Source organism: Chelon labrosus (genome assembly GCF_963514085.1).
Source record: "Chelon labrosus genome assembly, chromosome: 14".
Classification (NCBI taxonomy): Eukaryota; Metazoa; Chordata; class Actinopteri; order Mugiliformes; family Mugilidae; genus Chelon; species Chelon labrosus.
In genome coordinates, this window is record NC_140347.1 from 4,017,098 (window position 1) to 4,041,120 (window position 24,023).

Below are 24,023 nucleotides of genomic sequence, written 5' to 3' on the forward strand. Positions count from 1 at the left end.
CCAGGCCTCATTGTACCGGAAAATGTCAGCCACAGGTTTCGTTTTGCTTCGACCTGAAACTGGCTTTACATCAGTCGTACATTACGGAGAACTGTTCTTCAGCTTTATGACAGATGGACTCGGTTCTTGACAGAGGATGGTAACACGGAATCTGGATTTCATTATGAGGCGTTTTTTTAACTGATACCAAAATTAAAACTCTGCATCAAATGGATAGTACTCCAACCAATCAGAGACATTTAACTGTTAACTAATTAGTCTCTGTGGTGCTCAGATGATGTGTGTGACTGTTCCTCTTCTGTCCATCACCACATGAAGCCCCAAACAAACTATGTGATTGGCCCAGGAGATCTTTCCTGGAGCAGAACTGATTCCCAAACTAACATTTTCTTTTGCCAGCTAATGTTCAGGCTGACTTCTAAGATATGTTAAGACAGGATTTGGAAAACTGAACGTGTCATTCTTTCTGCATCTTCTGCTTCGACTGATCAAAAAAACCCCAAAAAAACCAAACATCTGGAGCTAAACTAAAGGGACTGGTACTGATTTCATCCTATTCACAGATTTTCGTGTTGGTGTGTACGTATGAATGTGGGCCCAGAGACGACCTTGGAGGGCCAAGAGAAGAAAACAAAGAGAACACTATTGTAGCTTTGTTTGAACTGGATGTCTTTACTTAAGCCTTGGCGTAGATGATAACTAAGCTCTGTGAGGCTTGGCAGTTTTAAGGCATCTGTGAAACCATAACGTAATGATGCTTCTTTCTTGAGACAAAATCTCACATGACGTCTCTGCAGAATGACAGATTTAAACATCTTCAGTTTTATAATCGTAACTTAATCGACCGTCGCTGCGGAGCAGCAGGGGAACGGCAACGCTTTACTGCAGGTGTGCTTCAACCCCCTTAGACTGAACTCTGATCTGAGTTCAGACTCCAGTTTTAATCAGAGGAAGGAAACTCTTCACTGAGCTACAGGCAAAACTCACCAACACGGACACGGATGAAGCAACTGAAACCAGATGTTTACCGTCACTGCAGACAGACGCAAAACTCGTTTGCATATTTCAAGAGAATTATTTGTTCAGCTGCTAAAGATGCTTTTTTTTGTTTCCATCCAGATCCCTTTACTTGCAGTAAATATCGCTTCTCGGGAATATGAAAATTAAGTCATTAATAATTAATTAATTTTCAACTAATAAATTCACTGTTGAAGGATTGCTGAAATGTTCCTGATGTTTTAAAACTGATTTGCAAACTTCTAGCCAGCTTGTTGGTTTCAGTTCATTTAAGTCTGCTTTCAAAGTCAACTTAAACAAACAGGAAAAAGAAATAATAAATCTGATGTTCTGGGACGTTGGATACTGGAAATGGAGACTAAAGCTGGAATGCACTTTGCTTGTGAGTTGAGTTGTTGGGTAATTAAACACAGGAGACAAACCATGCGCTGCCATGGAGTATTGATAAAGACGATGAGGATGTTCATTGTTATTCGTTGAAGCAGCTAACTCTGCTGCTCTGGAGGTTTTTCAAATCCTGTCTTAACACATCCTAGAAGCCAGCCTGACCTTTAGGGTTTGAGTTTGGGAAAGCTGATCTGGAGTTGATCCACCGGGAACTGATTCTGCTCCAGGAAAGATCTGCCGAACCAATCAGATCACGTGGGCGTGGCCCAAAGCAGATCTGTGATGGTTGGAGGACTATACAAATGATGCAGAGGTATTTTGTTTTTTTTATTTGTATCAGTTGAAACATGCCCCATGATGAAATCCAGATGGAGTGTTACCAGACTCTGATTCAGAAACATTTTTGTCTGATCGGATTATCAACATCATCTGACACATTATTAATGTCAGATATATAAAATCGTACATTTCTAATGTCTAATGTCTTCAGAAAGATGGTGACAGACTCATACCGATGGTCCCAAGCTCAGAAAAGCCTAAAAAGAACTTTTAAAATGATCTTTGATGTATATGTGGGTGGCATTAAAAGCTGTCTGTCTGTGCTCTGGGCTCTGACTGGTCTTCAGCATCTCAGAGACATTGTGAATGATTTTTGTCTTTCTGTTTTCATGTAGTTTACACTGGATGGTTTTAAAAGTCTGAATGATGAACTCTAAACATCTGGAAATGCTCTCGTCTTCCCCTAGAATCAGAGGAGAAGATCGATATCAGTTTCAGTCCAGGGATAGATCCAGCTGATAGGCAACTCTTTACTCAATGAATAACTTTGAAAAGGTTTAAAAAAATGCACCTTATAGTAACTCCTTCAAACAGTCTGTTTTATTTTATTTGTAACATCCTCTGAGTGCAAGTGTCCTGGTGTAGCAGATCTCATGCCCTTCTTCCCGGGCAACACTGAGACCTCACATTTTTCTTGTGTTAAGATCGACCGTTTGTCTTTTCTTGTCTTCGTCCACCCAAAGGCCATCCTGGGCAACGACGAGACCACCCACGTCCTGCAGAACCTGGACCCTGACACCGTTTACACGGTCACTGTTACGGCCATCTACCCCGATGAGTCCGAGAGCGAAGACCTAATGGGAGACGAGCGCACACGTAAGCGAGCCGCCGCGACCTCCAATGCCTGACCAGCGGCCCAACACCATGATGTTTTACTCTCAGAGCTGTAACTCCCTTTTGAAAATAACGCTGTTGTCTTCTTGACGTCTCTTTCTAGTGTTGAAGGCTCCGGACGGTATGTTGCACAAGAAGGACAGCTTCCCCTTTTTTTCATTGTGTTGTTCATGATTTTGTGTGGATTAGGAATAAGAGCGGACGTTAAACACACTTTTTTTATTTTTTCTAAACTGCATGCTGTGTGCATTTCAGTGCTTCCGCTGTGCGTTCACACCACGGACAAACGTCGCTCAGTGGACATTTCTTAACTCCTGCTTTTGTAAATGAATCTTTTCATTTACTGAAGGCCCAGATATTTAAGGAATTAATTCCCATGGAAATGGACAGTTCTGTAGGTTAGGACTGCGCAAATATATTTTTAATAGTGTCAAATATCTGTGTAGTCAGTGTTAAGAGGAAAACATCTTTATAGTTTAAAGGGGAACTACCGTTATTTTACAACCTGGACCTTATTTCTGGCATAAACTACGATCGTTTATTCACCCATGTAGCTTTGGTCTCATTTGGAGTTGTTCCGAAGATATTTAGATCCAGTGGAGTGCTGCGTATATCCATATAGTGGGAGTGACTGGGGCACCGAAAGGCAGCCTCTAAATAACGCATTATCTGCCGCGAAACTCATTAATTTCACCAATATTTTATTATGATATGCTAGTGCTATTCCCCGTTGAGTCCAGAGTTACCTGTTGTCTATTCGCAGACGTGCAGCGATTTATTGTTATTTAGAGGCTGCATTTCGGTGCCCCAGTCACTCTCACTATATGGATATATGCGGCGCTCCACAGGATCTAAATGTCTTCCGAAGGACTCCAAATGACACCAAAGTTATATGGGTGAGTAAACGGTCTTATTTTATGCCAGAAATAAGGTCCAGTTTGTAAAAAACAGTAGTTCCCCTTTAACTCAGAGTTCATATGATTTGCATATTTTTAATGAGACATATACACTCAAAAAAAAATCTTGAATCAGACCAGGTCATATCTGTTGTCTACCTCGTCACTGCTACATGCAAATTGACCTTTTTACTTTCCCTCCTTGAGGAAACTAGACATCAGAGCTTACAAAACTTAATTTATTTTAATAAATTCAATAAGAACAAGCTAAACTAGGCAACAGTGACAAGTGGTGAGCAATCAAGGACACTTGAACCGAATCACAATAGGATTTATTGAAGAAACTGCATCCAGACGTGCGTCTCAGCAGTAAGTTGTGGTGTGAACGTAGATTCATTCATTAAGCGTGACAACTGACCAGTAACACGTCGTCCCCCACAGATGTTCTGGTTCCATCCCGTCCTCCGTGTCGTCACTGTTAACACTCGTTGTCACATTCATGTCACATCGTAACATCATTTTATCATCCCGTGTTCATCTCATGTCAGTGCTGGTGTTGCATGTTGTCATTTGTTGTTTGGTGGTTCAGCAGCAGAGCTGGAGGTTCGTTCAGATCTCTAATGTGTCTGGATTAAAAACCGAAATGTAGTACAAACCAGACGAAAGAGTTACAGAAATGAATGGTTTTATTTGTACCAGTGCAAGGCCAGTGGGGGTGCAGAAGGATTGAACAGCTACCAAAACCCGTTGTAATGCCCTTCACATAAACAGAGACTTTATGAATCATCCCAGATTTGTTCTAGTTTCCAAAACAAGACAGTTTTATGTCACCGCCCCTAAAGTTGCATGCTCTGGTTAGTGTTTGTTTACAGAGATCGATGTGGCCCTCATGTTTCCTGAAGTCCAGCTAGTAACCTGTTTGGTAAAAGCCATCTTACCAGAATGAGACAAAACAATTTATTTTTTCCTGGCAAATATTTGCTGGAGTATAATCAGTTCCCAAAGGAGTGACTCCAAACCAACTTTCCTAAACTTACATTTTTTGGGTGGTTAAAGGTCAGGGTAACGTCTCGGCGATGTTGAATCAGGATTTGGAAAACTTCCAGTGCTGCAGAGTCAGCTGCTTGAGCGAGAGCTTCAGAAAACAGTGAATATCCTGTTTGTCTTTATCAGCACTCCGTGTCGGCACACGGTTTGTCACGGTTTGTTAATTACCCAACAACTCACCCATACGCAGTGCTTTCCAGTTTAAGACTCTCGCAGTCAATATGTCCAACTCCTCAGAATGTCAAAGGACACTTCACTCTAATGTCGTCAAACTGAACTCCAGCTCTGCTCTGAACAGCTTCGTTCACCACATAGCTTTAAAGCCTCGTCATTGTGCTGCAGCTCCCTGACCCGCTGGATCGTGGGAGCATCACCATCACCCCCATCACCATCGTCATCACCATTATCATCATCATCATCGTCTGATTGTACTGTTTATCTCACTGGATGTGTTCGTGTCCTTTCAGTGCTTCCTGAGCCTCCTCGAAACTTGCGGGTTTTCAACGCCACCACCTCCTCGCTGTCAGTGAAGTGGGACCACGCCCCCGGCCCCGTACAGAACTACAAGATCACCTACAATCCCATCGCTGGAGGGGAGCCTATCTCTGTAAGTTTCTGGATAAAAAATACAGCGGCATCTCACTAAAGTGCACCAAAAGTCAGATACTTTAAATTTGTCCAGTTTGCGCAAATAAAATTCTGGTTAAATGTGAATGAGGAACACTTCACTGTGGTACATCCGAAGATGTCTGATGCACCTAGTATGGAGTCAGAAATAATTTGCGGCCTGGATTACACACCTGAATCACTGGTCGGTTTTCATTGTGGGTAATGCAGTCAGTAGATTTTAGGTCAAGAAGAAGAAACCGACAATATTTCTGTTTCATCAATTTTGATCATTTTCCTTAAAGAATCAATGTTCTGCAGGACTGTTTCATAAATTACTCCTTCTCCAATAGAAGCAAAGATTGTTTTTGACCAGGGCTGTCAAAGTTAACCCAGATTCCTTTTAGCTCCTCTAATTTCAGGGAATCAGGAAGCGATCAAAAGAGCAGTAACGCTGTAGAAGGAAAGAATCTGAAGTGCGCTCGTAGTAAATAATTTTTTCCTCGCAAGCAGAGACAAACAAAGAAAAATGGATCAAAGAAGTCATTCTCCACTTAAAGTGATGACTGACTGTTAATCATGCATGTTAGGTTGTTATTGTGACCTCGATCCTAACCATAGTTTGGGAAATCAGGAAGTGATGAAAGTAGCAGTAATGATGTGGAAAGCAAGCAGAGTCTGAAGTGTGGTCGTAGTAGATCATTTTACCCTGAAACTCAAAACTCCCAAAAGAGGAAGAAGAATTAGAAAGCAATCAGAGACAAACAATGAGAAATGGATAAAAAAAAAATTGGTCTATTGAACAACAAGTTCATCTTCAAAATCCTTGTCAGACATCTGATTAATGTCCTGAGGTTTAAAAACTGGACTTCGAGTTCTCCAGACCTGCAGCTGCAAGCTGTATTACACACGGTTGAAGCACAATAATGCATGTGTTTTCTGTTATTGTGACCTCTGTCCGTACATACAGTACGTACTCAAAACTAAACTTCTCTTTCTGTGTCTGTCCTTATTGACCTCTACGAACTGATTCAGTCAGTCCAAAACTCAAAATTACTCAAAAACGAGATCAAAAGTCAAATTTAATTTTGATCAATTGAATTCAAGCTCATGCAGGTCACTTTACTGTATTGGATGTCAAACTCATACGAACAGATCTGAAGTCAAGGTTCACAGTTGTCCTTGCTCTTAGCTTGTCTTTTGGACAGACATTTGTTCTTATTTCAACCATCAGGACAGACATGACCCAACGTCAAGTCCTCATCATTTAGGATTTATTAGGAGACTCAGTTTGATATATTTATATAACCTCAGATTTCCAGCCGTTAGTCTCATGGACACTAACTGTGAACCAAACAACAGATTCCACATAAACTACTGCCTTCCTAAAAACACTTACATCACCGCTGGAGCTGCAGCGCCGTCACTCAACAATAGGCTCACCTCAGAGATTTCTGAAATGTTTATTTTTTTACACCCAAAGAAGCCTTGGGTTCAAGGATTGTTGCACTCACCAGAAAATGAATTTCCGTCTCCCGCTAGTTCTGTTAGTCCAGGATCAGAAGAACAATATAAATAAATTCCTTTTCCGGGCGGATTTTCCATGATATTGTTCTGTTCTTGTTCTGCTGTTGTCGGGCTGCGGTGGTTCCCAGCTGTGTTGCTTTGTGACCAAACATCTCCAGTGTGCTCGATGATAGATCAGCAACTATCGCAACGTGATGGAGAGCTTTAAATCTGTCATGAGAGTCCCAGAGCTCATTGAGAAACAAATCTTCCTCCTGAGATACCATTTCAAAATCTGCAAAATGAGAAATGACATAAAACTCTACAGGGAAGGAAGCTACAAGCCTAAAAAAAGGAAATAGTGTTTCACTCTCAGGCAGAAAACACGTCATTTCAAGTTACTAGTAGGAAGGTATTAAATCTGTAAGAAATGAAGTCAGAACTTCTGACTCATGCGCTCGTATGCAAAATAGATCAACTCAAAATATTCCTTGTTAATATAAGTAACAATTGCATTATATATATGTATGTAATAATTAAGATGCCATTCTGCAAACTAAAATGACAAAAGTTCAAAACCCCGAATTCTCTGTTATCTGTCTCTCAGCAAACTGTTTATGCCCTGCCTGAATGTGTTTACGTATCCATTTCATGATATACTGCAGAGTTGTTTGCTCGGGGTCTCCCCAGGGCCCACTTGGACTCTATTCTTAAAGACATCCTTAAATAATGTAAATAGTTTGCTGACATGGTCCTCAGAGATGGAGGATCGCTCTGCAGACAGCGTCTCACTGTGAGTCATTGGAGTGAGTTTAACTTCGGTGTTTGGACGACTGACAGACGAGAGCAGAGATAAGTGATTACAGACTCCTAGAAGGTTTGAGGCCTGGTTGATGCGGCGACACCTGCGGCTACCGGTGGTAAAGGCAGCTGGACTTCTTCAGTTTGAAAAGTTTCTTGCGTGGCTAGAGTCTGTTGAGGATCCCAGCTCCACCTCTTTGACCCTTTCTGAGTTAGCTGGGAGTTAGGTGTAGTCAGGCAAAGATGGACGCGACTAGAGACGCCACTTTGAGCTTCAGAACCGCTGACAACAGTCCTGTTGAGCAGCTCCATTCATGTGAGACTTTGAAACTAGGAAGAAGAGTCATACATCAAACTGACTCTGGGATAGCTTTGACACAGTTGCATATATCTGGAGTTAGCTGCTAATGTTAGCCACTGTAAGTTAATGGACATCCCAAGTTAAGGACTGTTGCAGCAAAGCTCCTGAGTGCAGGGTTGTTAACTTTTAAATTTGTTTAAGGATTAGTTATTTAGCCATTTAAAAATATATATATTATTCTCTTCTATGAATAGAAAATGCAATTTAATTTATGTTCCCTGGTCAGAGAACTGTTATATCTTGATTCAAAGACAAGAAACTGAAACAAGGACAACTGGACTTGTTGGGTTTCTTGAAGACGTTTCATTGACGTCTTCAGTTCTAAAAGACTGGTGGGAGGTTGGAACCTATGTGGGTGGTGTCCACCTGAAGATCACACGACTAGAGTCTGTAACAAGTTAATTGAGCTTTACCAGCTGAGAATACTTTGTTTAGGCTCGACATTTGAGATCCGATCACAGTTTCAACATTAATTCGGGTGTAGTAGAATATTGTACCAGCTGCTGTCTCTAATGGATCTCTACCAGAACCATGAACAGCTGGTTGTTGACTTGGAGACATGATCCAGATTTTAGAACAAGATGGAAAGACTCTCACATGTTAAGATCTGATTTATTTTAGAGACAAAGCTCAGATTAGAACTGAACCCTGGAAGCTTCCATCCTCAGATGAACCAGGTCACTGTTGAGTTGTTTGTAGCAACAAAAATAATCAAATCAAATGTCTCCCCGTATGTTTTAGGATTGATTTTAAGCTTTTAGAGTTTGCATACACTAAAATATCACCGAGTAGCCTGACTCCAACATATACATTAAGGTGGCTCAGGTCTGCTGACCACTGTCTTCTGGTCGTCTCTAAAACAAGCATGTCAGGCTGGCCCAGACACTGCCTGTTATTAAATCCCTTCTTACAGCTCAGTTTAATCCACTTTAAGAGCTCTCTGCTGTTTTTGTTCTAACAAAGTCTGGTTTCATTCAGTACTTTTATTTTTGTGTTTTTAAGTTCCACCTCTTCTTTGCCTTTGAGTTGACCTCATCTATTGTGTTGCATGCTCCGGCAACTCTGTTTGTTCAGCACTTTGGTCGTCAGTTGTTGTTTTTAAATGTGCTCCAGACAAAAATGCACATTAAAAACACTTTAAATAAAACTATATAGTATTTTTAGTTTGATCTTGTCATTTGTAACTCAGCACGCTGACTCCATCACCACTAGACAGTTTTGTTCACGAGTCACTTAGCTCAGATTATCTATTTTACCGTATACAGACGCAGGTTGGTGGGAAGAAGACGAGCATCATCCTGCAGAAGCTGCTGCCTGACACGCCGTACTCCGTCACCGTCGCTGCCGTGTACGCCACCGGTGTCAGTAAAGACATCTCTGGAGAAGGAAAAACCAGTAAGAGATACCGAGAGAGTCGTTGATGCTGTGCTGCAGAATCCAATGTGACATCTGTCAATGTTTGATACTTAACTCAGTTAGCTTTGCTGTCAGTTAATACATTAAATGTTCCGTCAATAAAATGTCAAGATAAAATAAGATCAGGGTAAATTCAAAGTGGCACAGTAGAAACAGAATATAAGCTATATAATATATGTGAATACTCAATTTACTGACCCAGCCTAGAAAAGAATGAATTCTTCACATTTGTTATCTTCATCACTTGTAAATTAGGAAAAAGCTGCTGAAAACAGTTCTGTTCTTACTTTAACACATCAACATTTTAACATAGTAGGACATAATGACAAATGAACAGAAGACCAGGAAGGGTTGAAAAAGAGCCTCTCGCTGATTAAACGCCGTGTTCGTGTTCTTTCAGAGCCTCTGGGTGGAGTCAGGAACCTGCAGGTGCTGAACCCGACCATGACCACCCTGAACGTCCGCTGGGAGCCCGCCGAGGGCCGAGTGAAGGAGTACAAAGTCATTTATGCTCCTGCAGCCGGAGGAGCCGAGAGCATGGTAGGACTGGTAGGATAACAGTCTGCTAGATCTGAAAGTAAATCTGACAAATGTATGTGAAGAAAACAAACTGAGCTCCACACCTCCTCTCAGTATTGACATTGATTCAGTCGTGCATGTTGCTAAGATCCTGCTTCGTGAATCACTGCTCAGCTACGTAGAAAACTGGAGGTATTTCTAGTTGCACGTGTCTCCTGTTTGTCTGTCAGCAGCTAAATTTTGTCATTTGCTGTCAAAAACTCAGGAAACAGTGTCGACAGGCACAACCACCACCCTCCTCCGAGGCCTGACGCCCGACACCCTCTACACCGTCTCCCTGGTGCCGGTTTATGCCGAAAAGGATGGAAAGATGATGTCTGAAAACGGAAAGACAAGTAAGACCTGTAACACCCAGCTCACGATGAAGCTAGGCAGTTTTAACGCTGACAGCCAATTATGATTCAGTCTCAGTTTTACCCGGCAAGAAGTCATTACGTTTTTATTTATTACATTTAGTCAAACTGCAACTAACGACATTCCTTTCCTACGTCATCATTGGACAAAATAGTAATCAGAAATGTTCTCACTTTAGACCAGTTTAATGAACTAGGAACCACGGGAACTACATTTATGGACAATTTTTGGACAGTTTGCTAAATGCTAATCCATTATACACGCTAGTCAGAAGGCAAAAACTTCATGTAGTGTAAACAGCAACTGGCTCAATACACACCTCTCGATGCCAACCGAAACACATCATCAGTGATGTAACCTGGGGTCATCGGGTGTTTCGGGTCTTTCAACATCATGCACCCTCGCCCAGGCAACGCACCCAGGGGTGATCAGTCCCAGGCTTGTGTCTATGTAGCTTGTGTGGTTCACGGATCGCCCCTCTTAATCTACAGCCATCTTGACACCTTCTAAGCATTGTCAGTGATGTTCTTGATGGCTTATGCCCAACAGCTTGAGAGCCCTCCAGAGTGACTGGCCAGCTAACCCTCTGCACCCAACCTCAATAGGGCTGCATCGTGTCTTCCAGCTCCTTATACTTGGCCCACTTCTGCTCAAAACCCAAATGGGCCACAGAAGTGTCAGCTCCAGTAGGACCACCTGCCTCCATGATTCTGACACAAGAACCAAGTCAGGCCTGAGTGTGGTCACTGCAATGGTATCTGGAAATTGAAGCTGTCTCCCTAGGTCTGCCTTCAGCTGCCAGTCCCTAGCTGTATGTAGTGTAAACAGCACCTTATAAAGTACTTCGATGAGACTTCTTTAACTTCATAGTTAGCTTACTGACCGTGATGGAGGATCCATAAATAGTCTCCCAGTTTACTCAGAATCAACACAGTTAAATCATGAACACAACCGACTGAAACGATTTACTCAGGTCTAAAAAGATTCTGAGCACCTTGACCTGCTGTCTTGTTCAGGGCCCCTGGGAGGAGTGAAGAACCTGAGGGTGACGGACCCCACCATGACCTCTCTGGCGGTGAACTGGGATCCAGCTGACGGAGCCGTTCGCCTCTACAAGGTCTTCTATGTACCCACTGCTGGTGGCCTAGAGGAGATGGTGAGACTCTATATCAGTCTGAATCTTCTGGAAACTCATTCAGCTGCAAACCGAACATTTTTCATTTTTTGAAATCTTGCTTAACAGGAGCAAGTTCCTGCAGGCTCCACCTCCATCATCCTCAGGAACCTGACGCCCGATACGCAGTATACCGTGTCACTGGTACCGGTGTACCCCGCCAGGGAAGGAAAACGCCAGTCAGAGGACGGAAAGACATGTAAGTGGCCGTGGAGCTGTAACTTTTTTATATAAATCTTTGACATAAAAACACATTTTCATTGAATGGTGCATTCGTTTTAGTGCCTTTGAGCGGAATCGGCGGCATGAGGGTGACCAACCCGACCATCACCACTCTCACGGTGACCTGGAACCCAGCTGACGGCAACGTTCAGGGATACAAAGTGATCTATATTCCTGCAGCCGGAGGACTGGAGATTGTGGTAAGGTCCTCCTACAAACAGAAAATCACTTGGTTTAAGATATGTTTTGTAGAGTGGAGTCAAATTAAGTTGATTTGAGTTGAGTAATTTTCAGTCCAGTCAAGTTAAGTCCAGTTTGAACATCCTGAAGCTTTAATATCTTTGAAGTCTCCATCTAATACAAAGTGTTCCACCAAAAATGTTGAAGTAGAGCTGAGTCAAGTCAAGATGAAAGTTGATTTAATGTGACTTGAGTCAAGCTTGGCCAACTTGAGGAAAGCCAAGATAACTTATCTTTGTGGAGCTTACATCCAGTTAACTTCACTCTAGTTGAGCCAGACTAACTTGGGTTAACTTGAGTTGATTAGGGCTAAGTTAAGATGAGTAAAGTCGACTTTATTTAGCTTGAGTTGAGACAAGCTAAGCAATGCTAACTGAACTAGAGTCAGGTCAATCGAATTGGGGAGTCTTGAGTTGGGCCGTTTGTAGTTAACAAGCGTTGAGTAGAACTATCTTACCTTGAGAGATGTTGAACAAAATAAACTTGGTTCAGGTTGATCTGAGTTAACTTGAGAGTTGGGTAAACTTGAGTCAATTCAAGCTCAGTTGACCTGAGTAAAGAACAAGCTAGCATGACTTGAAAGCTGAGTTAACTTGAGTCTGGCTAACTTCACTTGAGTCAAGTTGAGCTTAGTTAACTCTGGTTGGACTGAGAAAACTTTAGAGTTGACTTAACTTGAGCTCAGTCAAACATTTGTCGAGTCAAGTTAACCCAAGTGGAGTTAAATCTAATTGGTTGATTCTGGTTTAAGTTTATTAAAGCTGAATTAAAGTAACCTAAAGTTTATAGATTGATTTGTACTGAATTAGATTCTTGCATCAAAACAAAATAACTGAGATACTAAAAATTTCAAAAACTACTGCTTGTCAGCACATGTCAAACAAAGGCTGTTTAATTACAGCAGCACTAACCATAAAATAACCCAGAAGGAGGAATCTGAACTCAGAGCAGTGTCATTTGTTTCATATCTGAGTGGTTGTTTGTGTCTGACAGACTTTTGGGGACTGTTTCAGCACTTGCAGTAAACATCTGGTCAAATGTTCCAGAAGAAATTGCAAAACGAAATGTTTGCCGATCACTCAGTTTTGACACGTCAACAGTGTCGCTCCAGAAGTTAATAAAACCGCCGTTGTACCTCAAAAGAAAAGGCGATCAAAGCTCTCAGCGGGGTCTCACTGACGTCACGCCTTTTGACAGAATAATCCCACCACTCAGCCGCCGCACAATCGCATCTAAAGCCTTCGGGCTGAGCGAATCCCTCGTCGTCGCATGGTGTGTTTGTGTGGGGCTCATGTGTCTGGAGCGCAGCATTCAGAGAATAAGTATGTGTAAATCCTGCTAATCAGACGCCTGCCATGAGTCTGACGGGGTTTGGGTCGTAAAAAGTCCAGTGACGTAACAACGCAGCTGGCTGCAAGTGGCTCAGTGTTGAAGAACGTTTGACAGATTTCATGCTTTCATAACTCACTTCTTCACTTAAAAAGAAAACAAATGGAACCAGCAACAATTAAAAAACAAAAAAGCTATGGAGGAAAATCAGTTTAATATTTTTACCACAATTTATACTCAGTATAAATATAAACCGTAACCCTATCTTATCTTATCTTCTCTTATCCTAGCTTAGTTTAGTTTATCCTGCTTTAGCTTAGCCTAGCTTATCATACTTTAGTTTATCTTATCTTGTTAAAATGTTAAAATCCAATTTATACTCCTGTGATGTGACTATGATTCTGCTTTACTGAGATAAGATAATCTAGTTTATTTTATCTTATCTCAGCTGACTTTAGCTTATTTTATCTTATCTTAGTTTAGTTTAGTTTAGCTTAACTTCGTTTATCTTAGATTTTTAGAAAAGCCATAGAGAGAGAAATGTGGTAAACTGCTTTTATGAATGGTTCTGATTTTAAAACGAATACTTCTACTTTTTCAACATAAAAATAACATTAAAAAGTAGCCTCAGTAGCAGTACGGTCATTTCCAGCGCTGACTCCTCAGGGGGACGTTTGTGTTTTATTCTGCTGGAGGCCAGAGGTCAGGGCTCTTGGAGCTTTTAGGAATTTGGTCCCTTGGTAAAGATTGCATCTCGTGTTTCTTTTGCAGGAACAAGTGTCTGAGAGCACCACCACCACCGTCCTGCAGAAACTGCTGCCAGACACCCGCTACACCGTCACCGTGATCCCCGTCTACGCCGAGGGAGATGGGCCGAGCCTGACCGACTCCGGCAAGACAAGTGAGCATCTGTGGCTGCAGAAACTATTCAGTAGATCTGTTGCGCTCGGGCCGAACAAGCTGCTTTAGGTTTCAGAACAAATGAAATAAAATGAGATTGAAAGTAAATACGAAACCAAAAGCCTCGGTCTCAGTAACAGCTGAATAACACTGGGCCTGAGCCAGAAGACCTGCAGGAAAGAAACACCATACCAGAATCCAGTAACCTCCGACTAGACAGCAGCTGGATCCAAACGCTGACTTCCTGTTTCCTGTCTCTGCGTAGAGCCGCTGGGTTTCGTGAGGAACCTGCAGGTTACTGATCCAACCACCAGCACCTTGAACGTACGCTGGGAGCCGCCCGAGGGAAAAGTACGAGAGTACATTGTGATCTGGGTGCCGACGACCGGAGGAGATCAGGATGTGGTAAGAGCTCGTCAATATCTGTAAGGCTTTCAGTAGAAAGTAGAAAGTGGTGGTAAATATGCAGCAGCCTTGCAGAGATGACTGCTCTAGATTCCAGGAAGTTTCATGCAACGATTTTCTTTTATTGTCCCAGAAAAGTTTTACTGTCAAAGTATGAACAGATGAAAACTGGATGAGGTTGTTGTCCTGAAAATGTTCTTGCAACAACTGGAAAACATTTGACAGTGAAGCGGGACAGTGTGACTCATTTATTTTAGGACAGTATCAAGTATTTTCTATGAAACTGTTCATTTCACTGCTCCCATGACACGTCTGTTTGAAGTGGTGGCTGTCTGCTGAAATCCATTTTCATCCCTGAGCCTTTACTCCTCCTGGTACTGAGCTGTGGAGAGAGACGCCGACTGAAGCCAGGAAAATAATAAACCTTGTCGGCCAAACCTCTCTTTCTTTCCTGTGCCATCTTAAGGGGTCTCCAAATCTTCAAGGTTCACCCAGTTCACAGTTTGTTTCTCTTCCTCTTCGATAACCAGGACCAAGTTTCCGGAACCACCACCGCCACCGTCCTGAAGAACCTGGAGCCGAACACAGAGTACACCGTCACCGTGGTGCCTGTCTACCACGAGATGGAGGGGAAGCCCCAGTCGGAGAACGGGAAGACAAGTGAGGCCAAATCTACTGGACAAGCCTGCCTTGTCTTGTCTTAGATTAGCCTAGCGCGTCTTATTTTATTTTATTTTGTTTTATTTTATTTTGTCTTGTTTTTGTCTTGTCTTGTCTTGTCTTGTCTCGTCTTGTCTTGTCTTGTCTTGCCTTATCTTTATTTTATTTTATTTTATTTTATTTTATTTTATTTTATTTATTTTGTCTTGTTTTTATTTTATTTTATTTTATTTTTGTCTGTCATTGCCTTGTCTTATCTTGTTTTTATTTTATTTTATTTTATTATATTTTATTTATTTTGTCTTGTTTTTATTTTATTTTGTTTTATTTTATTTTATTTTATTTCGTCTTGTTTTTATTTTATTTTATTTTATTTTATTTTGTCTTTCATTGCCTTGTCTTATCTAGTTTTTATTTTATTTTATTTTGTCTTGTCTTGTCTTAGCTTAAACTCTCCTTTACACAACTTTAATTATTCTATCGTTTGAGCGCTAACTGAGAACCTGCTGCTCCTCCTCAGATCCTTTGGGCGGAGTGAAGAACCTGAAGGTGATCGACCCGACCATCAGCACGCTGACGGTGCGCTGGGATCCAGCGGTGGGCAACGTCAGAAGCTACAAGGTCTTCTACACCGCCCAGCCAGAGGGAGAAGAGCGAATGGTAGGAAGTGTTTACTGGATCAGGGCACAGTCATCGTCGCTATAATCAGATCACATTGTTAACGGAGGTTTCAACATGTGGTCGGACAGGAGGAATTGTCAGGCGGCACCACCACCACCATCCTGAGGAACCTGGAGTCCGACACGCTCTATAACGTGGCCGTTGTTCCCATCTACCCGGATGTGGAGGGCATAAGGCAGGCTGACAAGGGGAAGACAAGTGAGTCAACGCTTGGACACGTTCAGCTCATGAGTGCAGCTGTAGACGGGGTCACATTCCTGCCGTGGCGTGGATGTTATTCCAGAGAGAGATCGTGCTTTGTGTTGGAGAGTTGGTGTCAGATGACTTTAGCAGAGCAGACACAGAGAGGAAGAGGTCCCTTAACCTGATAGGGATCTTAAAGCATCATGTTTAGACCTTGTATTAACATTCATCCTGGTTGGTCTAATCACAGGTGACCACCTTTAAGTCCAGGTGTGAAGACACCCAGGACACATTTGACTGATCTGATCTCAGACCACATGTACTTCATTAAAGTAGAATCCATCCTTGGGACACCTGTGTCTCAACAAACAAGCTACCCTGAGCTAAACCAAAAGAAAACTCTTTCTGTCTGTTCACATGTGAACTGATTCATCCATCATCCATCTCTTTGTAGCTGACATGAACATTTTGCTTGTGTATGGATGGAGCTAGCTCTCCTTCTACTACAGCGTCTCCATCTGGGATCACCTGACGCTCCAAGCCTCTATCAGAGGATTTGGTGGTAGGAACCAAAATGGTGGACCGTGTTTGTATCAGTGGCTCCCATCGGTCATTGAGAGTTGAGTTGAGTTGTATCAGCTCTCTGAATATCATTAACATTCATGGTTGCCATGGTCTAACCAGAAGCCTGACTTTGTGTTTGCTTTTAAAGTCAGGATCCTTCATAGAAACCTCTTGATATGAGATTGATATAAACGGTCCGCACGTAAACACTACGCTACAAAACATTTCAGCCACTTGAGATGTTTAGATTAGAGTGCATTATGTGATATCAGCACCATCAGGGAGGTGTCATCGTCCGATCGTCGGAGCTTGTGAAGAGCTTTCTGCAGCCACATGAAGGACACGCTGATAAATGTGAAATGTCTCAGCTAACCCTCAGATGGAGCTGCATTCCTGCTCAAACCACCAGAAGTATGGTTTTCAAAACGGTCTCTGCAACAACATGCCTTGTTATGAAACCACTGGTGTAAAGTAAACTCAGTTTTTACAGTTACTGGGCTAAGGCATGGTACGACCTTCGTAAGGCAGACAGTGTGAATGCTCTCTTTTTTTATTTGTGGCTCACACATGAACATAATGAATGCCAGAGAGTTTAGGCAACGACTGTGATACATCTGGAAACCCGTCCATCTGGTGCACCCTGCAGGATAAAACAAATGCAGAGGATTATTTGCAGCTTTTATTCAAACTGAGGAATTCTTTTAAGACTAAGAAACAGTTTAATGGGGATGTTTTCTCTCATGGAATACCAGAAAGTTTAGACGGGTCACAGGAAAGGGGAAAAGAAAGGGGTTGAGACATCTGGCCCCGTCCTGATGAGGTGAGCCCCACCCTGCAGGATCAAGCCCTGGCTTCACGTGTCCCGTCTCTTTTCAGAGCCTCTGGGCGGAGTGAAGAATCTCCAGGTGATTGACCCCACCATCAACTCCCTGAGGGTCCGCTGGGAGCCGGCCGAGGGCGACGTCAGGCAGTACCAGATCATCTACGTCCCCGCCGCCGGAGGAACCGAGAGCAGGGTTGGTTTCAACTATTTTCTGTGCCTGTCCAGACCGATTGTTTAAACCGACGAGAATTAGCCCTCGGCAAGTGTTTGGAAAGAGGCAGACTGATGAGATTCAAAAACTGTAGGTTGGGTGATTCTTTGATAGGCAGGTTTGTGCGAAAAAGTCCATTTTAGGAGTGTCCATATTCACATAGCTGCCAGTAGTTTCTCTCAGGACGATTATCTGTGTTGATTAGACACCAACAATGTGGCTTAAAGCTCGGGTGGATGCATTATTGTGTGATCCAAGAATCTCCTGAGAATCCAGCTGCCTCGAAATCCACCTACACAGTCATAGCTCTGTGTCAGAAAGCACTGAGAGAGCACTTTTTATCTTTATTTGCTGCAAAAACATTGAATTCCTCCTTGGTTTATTTAGCCCAGAAACAAGCAGTCAGTGTAACCATGTGTCTGGACAGCGTCTCAGTAGATGATTCTTCCCGTCTTAAGCTTTTGTTTTACCTTAGGATCTCTAGTCATTTGGAATAAATGCTGTTTGTCTGCGATCTTAATCCCGTGTGAATCACCCATGTCCGTAAATCACGCTGCAAATTGCCAACCATATTTCTGCTAACACGGAGGTCTTATGATGAAATTAATCCAGCCTGTGATTTGGGGCTTTGTTTGATTTCTGCCTCGAATAAGGCAAGAACGATGGAGGCTGTGTTATTCATTTAAAGCTTGGACGTGCTCTTAGGGTGAAAGATCAAGATATATAAGATTACCTGAATCAGTTTCTGCCACTGCAAAGCTTGTTGGGGCTTAACAAGGATTGACCAATGTGACCTAGCTGTCAGGAGATCCTCTCAGGACCATGACCAGTCCATGTAGCCTAAAGCCTGACAGGATGGATCATCACGTGATCTCAACAAACGACATACTCATGAATCTGTATCAGGGACCGAGGGTTTACGAGCTGCAAAAGAATCCAAAGACCTTTTTCTTTCTTTCATAAAATCTCGTCTTACTCACTCCGTAACCCTGTTGCTTCTCCGATCCTGTGTTCTGCAGACTCAGGTGTCCGGGATGACGACCAACACGGTGCTGAGAGAGCTGCGTCCGGACACCGAGTACAAAGTGACGCTGGTGCCCATTTACACTGAAGTGGAGGGAAAACGGATGACGGAGAACGGGAAGACGAGTGAGTTCAGGTCACACCGGAGCAGCCGTGGCCACATCTGGTCCGGGCTAGTGAAAGTGTCCGTGTTCAGATCATCATTACTTTGACTGATCAGTAACAGCTCCGCTACTACGTCACATTTCGTTTGTGTTTTGTGGAACTAGTTTCAGAAAGGATGGATTATAGAAGATAAATGTGGTCTCTACTATATCCAGTCTCTTTTTTTATGCACTAATGAGACAATGTGGTGCAACAACAACAGCAGGAAGTTTAGATAAGCGCCGTGTTTGATCACTTTCCTGTGATTGGCAGCAGACTCTGTAAACGCCCTGAAGCAGGAAACCCTCTCCCATCTGTTACTCTGACAGGGTCAAGACAAACAAATCATTTACAGCTGACCTGACTCTGGCTATAACTCAAACAGGAAATTAACAATCGTGTAATGGTTCTCCGTCGTGTTGACAGAGGCTCTGGGTGGCGTGAAGAACCTCCAGGTCACAGATCCCACCACCAGCTCGCTCCGGGTCCGCTGGGAGCCGGCCGAGGGCAACGTGAGGCAGTACCGCATCTTCTATGTGCCGGCGTCCGGAGGCGCCGAGGACATGGTGAGACATGAAACACGTCAACTTTTACTTTACTCTCTCACTTTGTAGGAATGTAATTGTGCAGGTTACAAACAGCAAACTAACCTGGTGTAGAATGTGAGTCTGCTGAAATTAAACTATGGGGACGCGCTTTAACTGATACAGAGGAAAAAATACCTCTGCGTCAACTGGATTGTCCTCCAACCAATCAGAGACATTTAGCTGTAAACGAATTCAACTCCATGATGACCCTTACTCTTCTGTCCATCACCACACAAAGCCCCGCCCAAATGATTTTAATTGATCAGCTCCCAACGGAGAGACTCCAGACCAACTTTCCTACACGAAAACATTTGTAGACGTGATCTGGCTTCTAGCAAACATGAGTGTTGCTGAAACGTTTGAAACAAGAACCTTTAATATCCCAGAGGTCACAGCTCCACCTCTTCTCGTTAAACTCCTACACCTATTTTTTTTAAATGATTGCTACTTGTGTGTTTGTGTCTCTGGGAACAGGAGCAGGTGTCAGGAGGCACCACAAACACCGTCCTCAGGAACTTGCTGTCGGACACTCCCTACACCGTGACCGTGGTTCCGGTTTACCCAGAGGGAGAAGGTCTGCGCCAGTCCGACAACGGAAAGACACGTAAGTCCTGAAGATCCTGAAAGCAGACCAAGAGAACCCAATCACACTAATGAGACAGAAATATTATACTTGTGGATTTGTTTATTCAAGAAAATTTGCCAATATTACATATCTGCGAGTTGCAAAAGTATGTGAACCTCCAGTTATTTCAAGGCCATCTGTTCAATAGTGTTTCCAATCAATGTAATGAGACTCAGGAGTTGTTCACCGCCTCGTTCTTCTTCATCTGGACCAGGACGGCTTGTCATCATTGATGGACCAATGAATTCTGAATTCTACCAGTGAACTCTAAAAGAAAATGTCAGGACATCTGTCCATGAGCTGAATGTGAAGAGAAACTGGGTCATGCATCAAGACAACGAGAACCAAGAACACAAGTGGTTCTACAAAAGAACGGTTAAAGAAGAACAAGATGAATGTTTAGGAACGGCCAAGTCAAAGTCCTGACCTCAATCCAATAGAAATGTTGTGGAAGGACCTGAAGCAAGCAGTTGATGTGAGGAAACCCACCAACATCTCATAGCTAAAGCAATGAAGCTAAAATTCTTCCAAGCTGCTGTAGACGACTGGTCAGCAGTTACCAGAAACATTTAGGATACAGCAGATACTGGAAAGAAGGCTTCACTTAGTTTTGCAACTCACAGATATGAACAAATGATTAATTTTATTTAATAAACACATGCACAAGTATAACATTTCTGTTTTGTTCGTGTGATTGGGTTCTCTTTCTGGACTTTTGTGAAAATCCACTGATGATTTGAGAATTTTTTAAGCAGAAGTGAAAATTTAAGCAGCTGTACTGTAGCTATAATACAGAGAAAAGTTTTAGTCTGTAAACCAGAACCAATATTTGTTGCATAAGTTGGTCTTTAGTCTCCGCTGGGAACTGATTCTGCTCCAGCAAAGATCTGCCGGATCAATCAAACAGTTTGGACGGTGACGGACAACAGAGTTACAGCAACGGTTTAGCTGTCCTGAGGTGACCCTGGATCTCCTGGACTTTTATTATTCAGACATCAGACACGTCTTCCTAAAGAAACATTTATCTCTCAGGTGAACTCTAAACCTTTATGGAAAAGAACTACTGTAATCTGCTGAATAGGCCAAAACCAATAAATCCCAGAATGCCTCAGGAGGAGCCAAAGATAACTGTTAGCATCTGAAGACACTCACAGATTAGATCGCCTGGTTTTGGAGAGCTGGTGGTCGATGTGTGTCTGTGGTTTGATGTCTTGTCGTGTTGGTTTCAGGCAGCATGCTCAGTCTGCAGAAATACGTCCTTGGCATCCTTTTTTGTTGGGGAGCTAAAAAACTTTAAGCCGTTTAACCCTCATACCGTTTCATTCCTTCTCCTTTTACGCCAAAGAAGTCTATCATTGGATGCGAGTCTGTGTGTGACATTAATAATATTTTATCTCCAGCATATTTTACTTTGTCACATTGTACCTGGACAAAAACAATATTTCTGTCCAAAGTTGAAGAGATAAGAGATAGACCCAATGTCTGTGAAGGAGTGACAGTAACAGGATTTAACGTGATCAAACAGCAACGGAGACAATGGTTTTGCTCCTTTCACGTCTACCTACTGCGTCTGGTTTTACTTTTATTTGGGCAGAGCTCCAGATACCAGCGGGATGTGCACATCTGGTTTGGTTTAATAGGGAAGTTAAGGGCTTTTGCATAAACCCCAAACTGAGCTACTTCTCCCTGCACGTCCTCCACGCAAGACGTTGTGAAAGCGACTCTGGTTCGGGAGTCCTTCTGCTGCACTCAGCGTCTGGCTGCGACGCCGATTCTTCCAGCGTTTATTCCAACACAAATCACACTGGTTTTCATTTACAGAATCAGAATAAAATCATTTTCTACTTCACAGCTCTGTGGCTGTATTTTTTTTTTAACATGCCGAACCTGAACATCTGCTCCTTGTTTCCGTTTAGCACAGTCATCAACTGTGTGTTTGAAGAGGCTCTCAGTTTTGAAGTGTTCCCTTCTTCTTTCTCACTTTCTCTTCACCTCTCTGGCCTTTGCAGTCCCACGGACGCCACCCAGGAACATCCAGGTGTACAACCCCACCCCCAACAGCCTGAACGTGCGCTGGGAGCCCGCCTCCGGCCAGGTTCAGCAGTACCGCGTGGCCTACTCCCCCGTGTCCGGAGTCAGACCCACCGAGTCGGTGAGTTACTTTCTCCAGGTCGTTAAAACACAAACATGCCATTAGCAGCAGGACTGGCCCGGAGGCCAGGAGGAGGCGGTTTCTCCTGAGATCACTGCGTCAACTCAGGGGGGATCAAGATTAGAGCAGAGAAAGTAAAAGCTAGCTAACGCCGGCGCGTTGTTTCTCTTTTTAATGGCCGTAAAAGCCCTGCCAGTGATGTCGGGATAATTATTTTCTTTCCCAGTCCACGTCTTCTCGTTGCAGAGGTTGCAGGTCAGATCTTGTCAGATGTTTTGTGCCTCCAGGAAATTCTTGAGATAAGTGAAATGATCTCATCCCAGTTTGTGTCCTGTTTGTTTTTAAGATAAAGGAGATATTATAACTAAACGTGGAGAGGATGTCAGAACCTTCCAGAGCTGGACCTGACCTGAAAAAAATCCAGTTATTCGTTGATTTTCTTCTGATTGATTTTTAAAAGAATTACAGACAATTAAATCAGATGGATTTCAGATTTGATTTGAGACTTGGTTTGTCTTGGCTCATGAGTTGGAAGAGTTAGTCTTGATTTGGGTCTTCTTGACTCAGGGCATGTTGTCGTTGACTCTGATCATGTCTGCTCCATGTGGAGTCATCATCAGGTTGAGGAGTCTCCAGGAGGGACAGAAACATGGAGGTAGAGAAACAAGATGAACCAAGATGGAATCCATGTGGACAGAGACGATGGAGACGTCGTCTTCTACCTCCTCTCCACCTCCTCCTTCTGCTCCTGCTCTTTCTTCTCCTCTTCATCTTCCTTCCTCTTTTGCTTCTTCTCCTTCTCCTCCACCTCCTCCTTCTCCTCCTCCTCTTTCTTCTCCTCCTTCTTGTTCTCGTTCTTCGTCTCCTCATCCTCCTCCTTCTTCTACTTCTGTTGCTCCTATGCCTCCTTGTTTATTTTGTTCCTCTTCATCTTCTCCTTCCTCCTCTTCCTTCAGTTGCTTCTCGTCCCTGTTTGTTTCCTCTTGTTCCTTCTTCTTCTCCTCAACATTCTTTTTCTTCGTCTTCTCCTGTATAGTCTATAGTTCCTCCTTCTTCTCCTCCTTCTAGTTCTTCTTCCTTCTCCTCCTCCTTCTCCTTCTCCTCCTCCTCCTCCTCCTCCTCCTCCCTCTTCTTCTTCTTCTTCCTATTTTCTCCTCCTTCTTCTACTTATTTTGCTCCTATGTGTCCTTGTTTATTTTGTCCATCTTCATCTTCTCATTCCTCCTCTTCCTTCAGTTTTCTTTTCGTCCCTGTTTGTCTTCTCTTCTTCCTCTTTCTTCTCCTCAACATTCTTTTTCTTCTTATTCCTCCTCCTCTTCCTTCTCTTCTTCTCCTTCATTTAGTCCTTCTTCCTCCTCCTCCTCCTCCTCCTCCTTCTTCTTCTTCTACTACTCCTTCTTCTCCTTATTTATTTCCTCCTTCTTCATCTTCTCCTTCCTCCTTTTCTGCACTCTCCTGTTGGTTCTCCTGTGAAGTTATTGGGAGTCGCTGCTTTCCCCGGGTCAGTCTATTTCATGGAAACAACAGGTGGCCCGTTGCAGTCGTTCCTCTTCGTTTCACCGATAGCTGGTGTTGATGCTGGACAGATGTTTTCACAGCGGTGATTCTGGTAAAGCTCTTAAATATGGAAATCAGGACTTGTCAGCTTTTCGTTGGTCTCCATTAGCACTGGTTTCACGCACCGGTGAAAATATCTGGAGGAGAAAAAAACCAAAAAAAAACATTAATCGCTTTATTTCCCACAAAGGGTTTGGAGACGATGCACATCTGGACACATGCGAAGTTTCCGAAGCTGTGATCTAATGACGCTGTAGATGAGGCTCTGATTTGATAATGCTGTGAAGTGTTTTGTGCTTTTATCATCCCCGCTTCCTTTGTCTATTTTCGCTTGAGTTGCATTTTGTTTTAACTGGCTCTGGTTTAGTTTTGCCCTGAGAGGAAAGTTGGTTAGTGAAGA

The 24,023-nt window shown here is 43.0% G+C and overlaps 1 protein-coding gene across 1 annotated transcript in view; it reads left to right on the plus strand.

Annotated features, from left to right (window-relative positions):
* col12a1b (collagen, type XII, alpha 1b) overlaps positions 1–24,023 on the plus strand; it is a 108,885-nt gene that overhangs the window by 45,815 nt on the left and 39,047 nt on the right. The window contains exons 28-46 of the mRNA XM_084560728.1: positions 2,427–2,559; positions 2,681–2,698; positions 4,988–5,127; positions 9,060–9,189; positions 9,611–9,750; positions 9,995–10,124; positions 11,160–11,299; positions 11,387–11,516; positions 11,600–11,739; positions 13,880–14,009; positions 14,274–14,413; positions 14,944–15,073; positions 15,594–15,733; positions 15,823–15,952; positions 17,378–17,517; positions 18,555–18,684; positions 19,129–19,268; positions 19,764–19,893; positions 21,924–22,066. Coding sequence (XP_084416854.1) covers positions 2,427–2,559; positions 2,681–2,698; positions 4,988–5,127; positions 9,060–9,189; positions 9,611–9,750; positions 9,995–10,124; positions 11,160–11,299; positions 11,387–11,516; positions 11,600–11,739; positions 13,880–14,009; positions 14,274–14,413; positions 14,944–15,073; positions 15,594–15,733; positions 15,823–15,952; positions 17,378–17,517; positions 18,555–18,684; positions 19,129–19,268; positions 19,764–19,893; positions 21,924–22,066 — 2,454 coding nt within the window. The remainder of the gene's footprint in view (positions 1–2,426; positions 2,560–2,680; positions 2,699–4,987; positions 5,128–9,059; positions 9,190–9,610; positions 9,751–9,994; positions 10,125–11,159; positions 11,300–11,386; positions 11,517–11,599; positions 11,740–13,879; positions 14,010–14,273; positions 14,414–14,943; positions 15,074–15,593; positions 15,734–15,822; positions 15,953–17,377; positions 17,518–18,554; positions 18,685–19,128; positions 19,269–19,763; positions 19,894–21,923; positions 22,067–24,023) is intronic.